General features: G+C 25.8%; 1 protein-coding gene across 3 annotated transcripts in view; it reads left to right on the top strand.

Annotated features, from left to right (window-relative positions):
• LOC109596794 (cytotoxic granule associated RNA binding protein TIA1) overlaps positions 1–12,534 on the top strand; it is a 401,587-nt gene that overhangs the window by 362,930 nt on the left and 26,123 nt on the right. For all 3 annotated transcript variants that reach the window (XM_049970768.1, XM_049970767.1, XM_020012383.2), the window contains one exon: positions 8,358–8,433. In XM_049970768.1, the coding sequence (XP_049826725.1) occupies positions 8,358–8,433 (76 nt within the window). The remainder of the gene's footprint in view (positions 1–8,357; positions 8,434–12,534) is intronic.

Raw genomic sequence — 12,534 nt, 5'->3', positions numbered from 1 at the left:
ATTTATTTACCAGTATACTATTAGATTAAATCATGCATAATTTTTTTATATTGAAAAGCTTTTATGGTTTACTTTTACTTACACCTTTAAGTTATTGTTTTTTACTTATTATTTAACTAATAAATATTTCAATTTTACTAATACAATTTTGTATGTATTATAAATCTATTTATTTTTTATTCTATTAAAAGTAAAACATTTTTTATATTGAAAAGCTTTTATGGTTTACTACTACATATACCTTTAAATTATTGTGTCTTTTACAGTGCAAATATTACTCATTAATTTGCTAATGAACATTTCATTTTATTAATACAATTTTGTATATACTACAAATTTATTTATCTTTAGTCTATTAAGAATAAGACATTCGTATATTTTATATATTGAAAAGTTTTTATGGTTTACTACTAATTACGTCTTTAAGTTATTGTTTCTTTTACAGTGCAAATATTACTTATTAATTTACTAGTAAACATTTCAATTTTGCTAATACAATTTTGTATGTATTACAAAACTATTTATCTTTATTCTATTGTCGTATATTTTTTATATTGAAAAACTTTTAAGTTTACTATTACTTACACCTTTAAGTTATTGTTTCTTTAACTGAACAAATGTTACTTATTAATTTACTAGTGAACATTACAGTTTTACTAATACAATTTTAACTTTATTCTATTAAGAATAAGACATCGTATATATTTTATATTGAAAAGCTTTTAAAGTTTTCTATTACTTATATCTAAATTATTGTTTCTTTTACAGTGCAAATATTATTTATTAATTTACTAATGAACATTTCATTTTACTAATACAATTTTGTATGTATTACAAATTTACTTACCTTTATTCTATTAAGAATAAGACATTCGTATATTTTATATATTGAAAAGTTTTTATGGTTTACTACTATTTACGTCTTTAAGTTATTGTTTCTTTTACAGTGCAAATATTACTTATTAATTTACTAGTAAACATTTCAATTTTGCTAATACAATTTTGTATGTATTACAAAACTATTTAACTTTATGCTATTGTATTAAGAGTAAGACATTCGTATATTTTTTATATTGAAAAACTTTTAAGTTTATTATTACTTACACCTTTAAGTTATTGTCTCTTTAACTGTACTAATGTTACTTATTAATTTACTAGTAAACATTACAATTTTACTAATACAATTTTAACTTTATTCTATTAAGAATAAGACATCGTATATTTTTTATATTGAAAAGTTTTTATGGTTTTCTATTATTTATACCTTTAAATTATTGTTTCTTTTATAGTGCAAATATTACTTATTAATTTACTAAGGAACATTTCATTTTACTAATACAATTTTGTATGTATTACAAATTTACTTACCTTTATTCTATTAAGAATAAAACATTCGTATATTTTTTATATTGAAAAGCTTTTATGGTTTACTACTACTTATACCTTTAAGTTTCAGAACATTTCAGTTTTACTAATACAATTTCGTATGTATTACAAATCTATTTACCTTTATTCTATTAAGAATGAGACATTCGTGTATTTTTTATATTGATTGGTTTATTACTACTTAAACTTTTAAGTTATTGCTTTTTTTACTGTACAAATGTTACTTGTTAATTTACTAGGGCGCATTTCAGTTTTGCTAATACAATTTTGTAAGTATTACAAATCTACTTTCCATTATACTATTAAGAATAAATCATACATATATTTTTTATATTAAAAATGTTGCGTGATCTATTAGTACTTAAACTTATGTAAATTTTTTATATTATAAAGCTTTTCACTACTTTAGTACTGATAATTTTACAGTACAAATTTATATGTATTATAATATAACCTTTATTCTACTAGAAAATGATCATGCTGAAAGTTTAAGTTTAGAGTTCTATCTCCAGTCGAAACGTCGCAAAATAAAATTCTTAAGATAATGGAGGTCCCAAACAAAAACACTTCTTTATGTTCCGTTAAGAATTTATTCAGAAATTTGTTGAAATAGTTTTATTTATTTTTCAATGTTAGTTACTTGTGAAAATTTTACTTTTACTAATACCATTTAATCTTCATTTTATAAGTCTTTAAGAAATGTTTACTTTGTTATTGTTTAATAATATCTTTATAGAAATTATACCTTTATTGCTTAGTTAACGTTTGCATAAGACAATAAGACTAAATTATGTAGTAAAATTTGTTAAATTGAAATTCTTATATTCCGCCTCTACTTTCAACCTTATATTGTTATTTTATTACAATCCTAGTGTACATTATATTTTTACTATGCATATTAGACTACAAATTTGCATTAAAGTTTATTTTTACAACCTTTATAGCATTACCTTCATAATTTCTAAATTGAATTAACCTTTACCAAAAAAATTAATGCTGTCGTTAATGCAAATTAAAATTAAAATAACTGTCGGCGACGAAACACTAAAATCGTGTACACGTATAAATTAGAATTGTCCATTACGTTATAGAAGCTCAATTTAACATCCCAGTAAATTGGTTAAATGGATGTTGTGACACAGCGACAATATAATCTTAATTTGCGTATGCGTGACCTTTTTGAGATGGAGAGTCCCGTCCGTAGTTTAATTAAACCAAAGCTAATTGTTAATAAATGTTGATCAGCGACCTCTTGACAGTTCACAATATTCCAGGTATGTAATTCGACCGGCGGTCCACCACCCTCGCCCCATCCGAAACGGCCTGACGGATCTTATTTTATCGAAAATTACAACGTGCTATGGCCGTTCGGGCGCATTTAATTAATTCATGCGAATCGAATTAGTAGTTTCGTTTGTGTGTGTGTGCGACACACGACAATAAATTGCTGGTGGATTTTTTATATTGTCGGCCCGACAATATTTATGGGTGTCCAAAACGAGATTCTTTAAATATTTGATGGCCCACAGTGCCGACACGCCGGCTGTGTACTTTCTGGTGCGTTTAGACATCATAAAAATTTTTACAGGCCACTTCTGCACGCAACCCTTCACTTTATATTTCGTCCGGCGGTTTATGCAGTGATAAGTTTATTTAAAGCGTAAGGGCTTCGCCGAAAGGGCGCACGGCGTTTAATTTTTATGTGAACACGAAAAAGAGTATATTCGGCGACACACAAAATGGTACACGTACACTATCGCTTATATGGTATGTTGGGGCAACTTCAATTTGTCTTGATAAAAGGGTGGATTCAGTGGTCAGGTTTCATTGATTTTTTATGTACAGTTTGCGGTAATGGAAAGTAACTTTTTTAAACTAATAAAAAGTTGAAACTCCACTCATTAATTCGCCTTAGTATTGATCTAATGAGATGGTCAGTTTCGCTCTAAGGTATCTCATTCCATGCCACCTCAGCTTCAGGCTGAATTTTGCCTCCTGACAATATTATTCTACTCCTGTTCAATCACTGATAAATCCGAAGAAGTTGCTGATCATGGCAATAAGTTTACACCAAAATATTGGAAACACTCCAAAGTAATGTAAAGGTTAAAGCTTTCCTGTCCTTTTCCTGTTGGAAAACTGGACTTTGAAAGATAAGTTAGCAATTATTGACTTCACAATTTCCTGGATACATGAGTGGGTAACCTCTAGTAAAAATTGACACCCCAAACAATAACTCCACTGCAAGAGGAAGCACAAACTAAAGTACCAAAAGACGAAATTCTGTTAAGGGGCCCTCCTTTTGTAAACCACTGATTGACAATTGTAGGAGTATGAGTTCTATTTCGTATAACACTGAGTATATGTATAAAACTAAGTCGAAGCTATTTAAGATTGCATCATAAAAGGGGGCGGCACTAAATTATATGAAAAAAACATTTGTTGAGGCGTGTTATTAATGTTTTTATTGTTCCTCTTCAAACCGAAATGTATGTTTTTATGGTCTAAATTATCATAAATACGTTTCCCGTTGCGTTTCCTACCCAAGCCTATGCCTAAGCCATCAAAAAAGGTCAAAAAAAAAACCACCCGTACACACAAAACATAAGTTATAAACTTAATAGTATCGGTTATGAGATTTCCAAGCGTTTAAGTTTGTTTTTTATGAGGCATTCAAAGCTTACCTCATAAAATTTATTTGGTTACATTTTAATTTTGCCCGTTTGGAAAGCCGACATTTAATATAACAGGAGAAACGATCAAAAACTCCATTCGAGTGGAAATGCAATAAGTTTGAATCAGATTTTCAATTGCAACAAGTTTAAAACGAATAGATTTGTCACCACCGAATCATTGAATTCTGTTTGTAACACAAAATACGCATTTAAATTTATCCTTTTACAACGACCGCTAAATAAACAGTTTTCTTTCTGTGCTTTTGTTTCAGTTTTTCCAAAATACCCACAATCGTTTTCACTTTTTTTTAATTACTGTTCTATGAATATGATTGTCGCAAAAAGTTTCACAATCACATTTGTTATATACTATATACAATATATTATTATTTTTACTATTTTATATTATGTTATATGTTATTAATTTTATATTGTTGTTCTTATACTGAAATTTGGTTAAATTTTATATATTGTTTTATTTTCAATATTAGAAAAAATTTATGAATTACAAAAACTATTCATATAAATAATATCATAATTTATTAACTTTCCTTGACACATAAATATAGTTTTGTATATCAGTTTAAAATATTAGATTATCATTTAATACCAAAATATTACATTACCATTTTTTATTACTATTTAATTGAAATTATATTAAATTTTCTAACATAATTTAACATTTTCTTCAGTTTTTGATAAATTACTATAAATTACCCAAATTAATAATTGCCCAAAATTACAATAAAATTTGTAAATTAAATTTAATTTTTAATTAATTTTTTAATAATATTCTAAAAAATTTTTTGGTAAAAGTTTATATTTGTGTAAAATTTGATATTTTATAATTATTGTCTAAATTGATATGTTATTTTTATGTTAATATAAATTTTATTATAACTTCTTTTTAATACAATTAAGATTTTAGAGTTTTTTAATTAGATTAGAATTTAAATTAAATATTTTATTATTTTTTTAATTTAAATCAATTTTAATTAAATATTTTATTGTTTTTTTTTTAATTTTAAATTAAATAAATTTATTAAAAAAAAATAATATTTATTTTTTAAATTTTAAATTAAAAATATTAAATTATATAGACAAATTAGTTTAAAATTTAAAAATATCAGCAAATATTTTACATACATTTAAATTTTATTAATTTTTTAAAATTTAATTGTCTCAATTATAATAAAATTTAGAAGCATAATTTTTATAGACATTTTTGATATTCTGTATATCAAAAGTGACTAAATTTATTTATATTGTTTCATATTTATCAATTTTATCTTAATATTTTAAAATTATTTTTTGATTTTAAGTAAAATACATAAATTACCAAAATTGACCAAAATTACATCAAAACTTATAAAATAAATTTTATTTTTAAAATATTAATTACATACAAATATTTTTTTATATAAAAAGTGACTTTCGTTATTCCTTTTTGATGAAAAAGTTTAAATTTTTAGTCTATTAATTAAGTTTTCAGTTTCTTATTTCTATTTCTATTTTATTAAAAACAGTTTTATTTGTGTTATAAAAAATTGTGCACATTTTAATTTAAAGTTATATTTTGTGGTATTTTCTAATAATTGTAGATTTCATGTGGTTTTTTATATTAAAATTACTTAATTAAGCAATAAATTTTCAAATTAAATTAAATTTTATAATAGATAAAGAATATATAATTACATATATTTTTACAAAGTGTGATTTTTAATAGTTCTATTAATAATTTATTTTTTAATAATTATTTATTAATATATATATGTCGTTTATTTGAATGATTTTTACATATTTGAAATTAACATAATTTATTTATTTATTTATTATATTATTTATTCCATTTTTCTCTTATTGAACTAAAATTTTAAATGTAAAATAACAATTTATTAAAATTATAATTTATTAAATTATATTACAAATAAATGTTTGGGAATAAAATTATAAAACATATAATTTTATCAATATGAATTTATGTTTTATTAATTGCTTCTTTAAATAATGAATTATGAAAACTAAAACCAATCGATTATACTAATTTTATACATAAATTTATTGTGAAAAAAAAGAATGAATTTTTAATCGTATTTAAGGCAATAATGTTGTATTTTGATTGATAAAAATTATTGTCACGAAATATTGGTATTTTCTTTAGATGTAAAAGTATTTACGTAATAAAATAATGTATACGCATTTTAATGTTTGTTATAAATAATAAATTGTGAAAGTTTTTATGGCAACAGGAAGATTTTCAAAGCGACACAAATCAAACGGGTCGATGTCAAATCAATTTGCGTCTGTCACTGTTGCGGAACGATTATAAAAGAAAACATACACCGTATTTCTTTCCTACAGAAATTGGATTCAAAATTGTAATGCCTTTCAAGTGTTAATAAAAATTGCTTTAACATTTGATACCCGACATCTGTTACAGTTTTAATTTCACGGCCTTCGCTTTATTTCATCAACAGCTACAGTTCACACAAATTAAAACAATATATCGTCTCACATACTTTGACACAAACAGATCTGCGGAATAGTGAGATCCTTTATTAAAATCTGGCCTTTTCCGCACGTCGGAAACATCAAAAATCTTACCGGCTGATTGACACCCCTTCCATATTGCCACTCGCAAACTTTCTAATCAATGTCACCGTTATTACTCACACCATTAGATCAGAATTTCATCGCAACATATTAAGATAATTAAATACATTAATAAAATTAAGACTCCAACAAAAACTAATTCATCTAGGCCCGCTCTAGGGGATATTAAATTAGTTCCTAAATTACAATTAGTCGGTATTTATGCCCCATGAATTTTGTTGTTACAGGTTTACTTTGTCCCTTTGACGTACTAAAAATAATGTTGCCCTTTCTACCATTACATTATCCGCATCTACGTTCTTTAATCTAACAATACGTTTGTACTCCCATATATCACTATAATTGTACGTGCTGATCATTCCATTTCACTTTTTTCTCCTCAATTTTAATCATCCACATCAATCAAAAACGTTACAGTGTCGTGTCAACGATTTAAATTATTATAAAAAATTTATTTCTATTGACAGTCCTGATTATACCCGCGTAACATCCCTTAATTTAGGACTGTGCCAGTCGGATATTTATGGCCCTTTCAATAATCCCCACGATCATGTCCGAAGAATTTTAATAACTACAAAATACGTTGCGATTATTTTTAATAATTTCCTTGAACCAGATTCGATTTATGGCCCTCACTTCAGACCTTGAATGGGTATTTTTGCTTTTCTCGTCGACGAAAGCCGAAATAGGTATAATATAAAGGCAGTAATATGATATTTATATCGAGTTCCTGCAAGACGAATTTGCATTGAGTAAAGCCGGTGAACGTGTCAATAAAAGAAGTTTAAGAAAAAAAAAGTGTGTTCTAAGATACCATTCAGGTGTTTCCCAGGTTGTGAACGTGAAACGGAATCGAATTTTAATGGTTTTATACACAGCAGCTTGGAAAATAGGACATACAGATCCGCTGGTTCAATTTTAACAACTTTGATGTGTACGCCAGTCCATATGGGGACGATTGGAAATTGTGGGTGTTTGTTGTTCAGAGTTCGTTTCATTTTTGGTACGTTTCATTTCAAATGCCTTTAATAAGTGAGTTACTGAGTCTTAGGTTTAGTCTACAGAAGAAGGAGGAGGGCTCCTTACCATACGAAGTGTTTACCTCAAAATTTTGCCTAATGGGCGTGATGAACGCTGATTTTGTTTGACCATACATTATGGTTGGATACGTGTCCAAAAGAACCATGAAGGAAGAGGAGGTCCACAATTTTTTGTGAAAAACAGAGGTCCTTCCTTTAATCCATATTAAATAATCTCAGAAAATTGTGGTACTCTTCAGAATTCAATATTTCAACAAGATAATACCTGACCTCATATTGCTAAGATTTTTTCGTAAATTTGTTATCATGGGTAGCATGATTTCCAGACTTATCTCAAATTGAACAAAGAGGGAAGACCAGCCCCTCCTCCAGAGACTTTGGCAAACATCCAGCGTCAAGTAGAAGTGGCATGAAATGAAGTACCTCCTGACGAAATCTACCCCCACATTAGATCAACGTCAAGGCTAGTCAATATTTGAAAATAATGATACTGATCAATATATTAAATATTTTTTTCAAAATTTTTAACCAGTTACTTCAAATTTCACATTAAAAATCTATTAAATCTGACCACTGGGTCTGTGTGTGCTCTATCTTCAAATGTTTTTTAAGTAATTACATCCATTTTTCTGTTTGTTTACAGGGACTGTAGGGTAGTGAGGGATCCACAAACACTAAAATCAAAAGGATATGGATTCGTGTCGTTTATCAAGAAAAACGTGAGTATATTGATTTAATTGTATGTCCTTTAAAAAAAAATAATATTTACTTTGTGGCAAGTTCTTAATTGTTTTCGCTGTAAGATTTATTCGGCTGTTTGGGGATTACTTCTCTAGTATTTTGATATCCGTAATCCCGAAAACAAACTTTATAGTTAAATTAAATTTGGCTAAGCCTTATAGAAATCCCCAAGTCTTCCTTAAGTTATATATAATAATAAGATTTTGGTTTGTTTTAAGTTTCGATTAGATTAAATTATACGTAAGTAATGCAAATTATGACGGAAAAATCGAAAAGGGAATTAGGAATTTTACATGGCTTTGTAAATGGTGCATTTTAATTTAATTAAATTAGACCCGAAACCCCTTTGAAACCAAATTAAAATTATCGATATACATGTTTATAACGCACAAACAAACGGGGTTTTAATTAACCTTTTAGATGTTATTTTGTAATTAAATTTTCGTCATTATTACAGAAGAAAAATATAATTAATCCAAGCGTGATTTCGACGACTAATTCTATGAATTGACTTATCGGGATGTAAAAGCAACTTTTCATTTTCGGCCTATGTATTTTAAATTTTCTTATTTTTCATTTTAACGAACCAATTATTTTCACCGTTATATTTTGTTGTCATTTGAAATTTCCGACAAGTCTCAAAAGTGTTCAGACTAATTCATTTAACAAATAATTAACTACTTTTAATTTGACATGAGAGTTAGACCCCATTTTGTTGTCAGTGAAAAGAAAACAAATAAGTCCCATCTATTTTGTTCGTGCAGAACAAGTTTTACAAATTATTCCTTACTATCTATAATCGCCAAGTTTTTATTAAATACTCATTAAATTACTTTATTACTGATTATTATCTGAACTTCTGCTACGTTAATTAATTTTGTATTTTCATTAATAAACGTAAATAACTCTCAGAAATTCAATAAAGATTATGGTCATTCGTAATTCTGATAGTTCAAATTTTAATACTGGCGTGAAATAATTACTATAAATTACAGCTGCTTTTCATTCAGAACATTTATTGCCAATTTTGAATAAATATGTTTTTGATTAATTTAATGTACATATCATAATTTTCTTCAGCCATATTAATTTCCACAATTCTTAAATATTAAAAGTTTTGTGGTGATAAATTTTGAATGGAACTAATATTTTATTAATCTAACTAAACTTTACATATTAACTACATTGTTTAAAAGAAAAGAATGATCTTTTGATACCTCATTTGAAAGGTATTTTTATTCCCTGCTTAATGCTGACTTACTCGTTAAAATCTGATTAAAAATTATAGAGTTAGTGTTAAATAAACTTCCCAAAAAAAGTATTTAATATTTATTACTAAAAAATTAATTGTTTTTACAAAACATGGTTTATTTTACACAACTGAAGACAGTTTTATCGTCTCGTTCATTTCTAAATTATTGGTTATACATAAAATAGTTATCAGGGGGTGCGTCGTACATTTTACGACCTCACTGTGTATCTAAAAATGGTACGTTTCTCAGTATAATTAGATTTTTTTCTCGTTATTCGTTTACGATGCCGTGACATTAACTTTCGAATTTTATAAGCAATTCAATGTGGCACCATCTTTACAGGATGTATTTCTATAAAATATTCAATATATTGATATACTAGCAATAGATAAATGAATGAAAAATTATTTGGAACCTTTAACTTCATTGCTAGAATACTTAGCACATTAAGAGAATAGATAATAAAAAAAATCTAATTATACAGCTTGGTTCATCCTGCATATTCTAAAAAATGTGATTTGGGATTTAAAAAAAGTACTTTTGAAGGGATCTGTCTATAGTTTTTGATTATTATTATTATTTCACAAAACAGTATTATAAATTTATTATTTTTTATATCAAAGTCCAGGAAATATTTTCGAAAATTGTAAAACTTTTGTTATGTCTATAATGTGAAATTTTAATCATGTTCAAATAATAAATAAATACAGAAATAAATAAAATGTTTCCAATGAAATATTTTTGCCATAAAGTTTCAATTAATTTTTATTGAAAGCTTTTATTATTAATTTGAAAAAAACTAAATTATTTTAATATACTCAATATATAATAAATATAAATTTAGACAATTTTTTATATTATTAAAAAAAAAATCTTAAAATTTTAAAAATCTCTTAATTTTTAACTAAAATGAGATTTTAGAAATGTACTTTCACGAAGTTTTGAATACATTTTTTTGTTATTAGTTATTTATTTATTTGGAATATTAATTTAAACAAAACAAACAACAGAACTTTAAAATATTTTGAAAAAAAAAAACGTATTAGATTTCTAAATTATTTGACTACTTTTTTTGACTTGTTCGTATGAAGAATTTTAAACTACAATTTCGAAAATTTTTAATCTTCTTGTCCTATTTTAATGAAATTTCAATTTTTTGTTACAATATATTAAAATTAAAAAATAAAATATATTAAAATGCTTCATTCTTTTTTTAATGAAAAAATAGCATCTAATTAATAAAATTATAATTATTTTTCTAATCATTTTAATGTAATTTAAAAACTATATTTCAATATTAATATACAAAATCAATTAAAATTAAAAATTAAAATATTTTAAAAAGCTTGTTTATTTTTAAATAAAAATTTTCTAATTAATAAATTGTAATTTCTAAATATTTTTGTAATTATTTTAATATATTGTATATTATATATATATAAAATTAAAAAATAAATTATTTTACGATTTTTTTTAAATAAAGAATAAATTTACTTATTTTCCTAAAAGTTATATGAGTACTTTGGAATTTGGAAAATTTTAAAAAGGTTGTATTTTACAACTGAAGACCTTTTTCCAGATTTACCATAATTGGATTTTTAATGAAAAAATTTTACTATAATTTACAGCTGTTCTTGATACTTTTTTTAAACATTTTGAATATATATTTCTAATTATTTTAATAAAGAAGAAGATTCTATATGTAATATGAGTGTACTTTAGAAAAGATTTGACATAGTAAGAAATTCAACTGACTCAACTTATATAACTTAAAAATACTGAAATAAAGCATTCATGTTTCACAGAACAGAATTCTAAATATAAATTTCAGAAACTGCCGCAAATAATTCCGAAAATTATGAAACTTGTTTACATTTGGTAGTTGCAAAACTTTCGTTATCTAAATTGCACGAAACGATTTTAATCAGGTTTCGAATATTTTAAAAACTGCTTTTGTCAGATTTAATCTGATTCCCTGAAATATACTAATCCGATTACACAAAATATTTTTTAAGGATCCGAACGAACTGCAAATGTATCTTTTTATTTTTATTGTCAAAAAAAAAGTAGATTAAAATTAGGTACAGTTAACAAAAATGGGCCGCACGACAAGTAATTTAGTCCGTAATCAAGATGGTTTTATTTTTGTAATCTGCGGCGTATGAAGCGAGTTTTGTTCATTAAATGTTTAGCCATTTATCCGCGGTACAGAGGAAACTAAAATACAATTACGATATTAGCTTGGAAGTTGCAGAACGTTGTTTGCTGAATGTTGTAACCGGCCCATAAATCATTGTTTCGGTGCATCAAAAATTCATTGCCGTGGATTTATTAGGTCCCATTAAGGTCTGTCCATCCGTGTGCTAACTTAAATATATAAAAAATATGATAGTAGTTATGATTTCCCTTGGCGGTGGAGCGTGCAATATAGGTGTGCCCCCTGATTATAAAAGGTGAATTTAGTCGCAAACACCAATTAAACTTCCTGTCATGGCTCAACTTACGTGCCAGTGCCATGTAACCTACACATTACATTACATTATTATTTATTATATTGTTGGCTGGGAATAAAAACTTTTATAATTAGACGTCAAGGCTGCCGTAAATCCATATCGTTCCGTCCATTCAAATGATAACTCCCCGTTGCTAATTTTAACGGCCTGATTAATTCCGCAGATACTCTATCGCTCATATGTAGAGCAACTTTAGAAATTTTCACTTGTCTTTAAAAACAGTGTAGGTTTAAATATCCATATGGCAATATAATTGTTTATTATTGGATTTAGTTAGGTATTAATATTTGAAAAAAAATCAAGGGTCAAAAGT

This window comes from Aethina tumida, chromosome 1 (genome assembly GCF_024364675.1).
Source record: "Aethina tumida isolate Nest 87 chromosome 1, icAetTumi1.1, whole genome shotgun sequence".
Taxonomy (NCBI): Eukaryota; Metazoa; Arthropoda; class Insecta; order Coleoptera; family Nitidulidae; genus Aethina; species Aethina tumida.
Note: the sequence above shows the minus strand (reverse complement) of the source record. Positions and strands in the feature narration are given on the sequence as shown.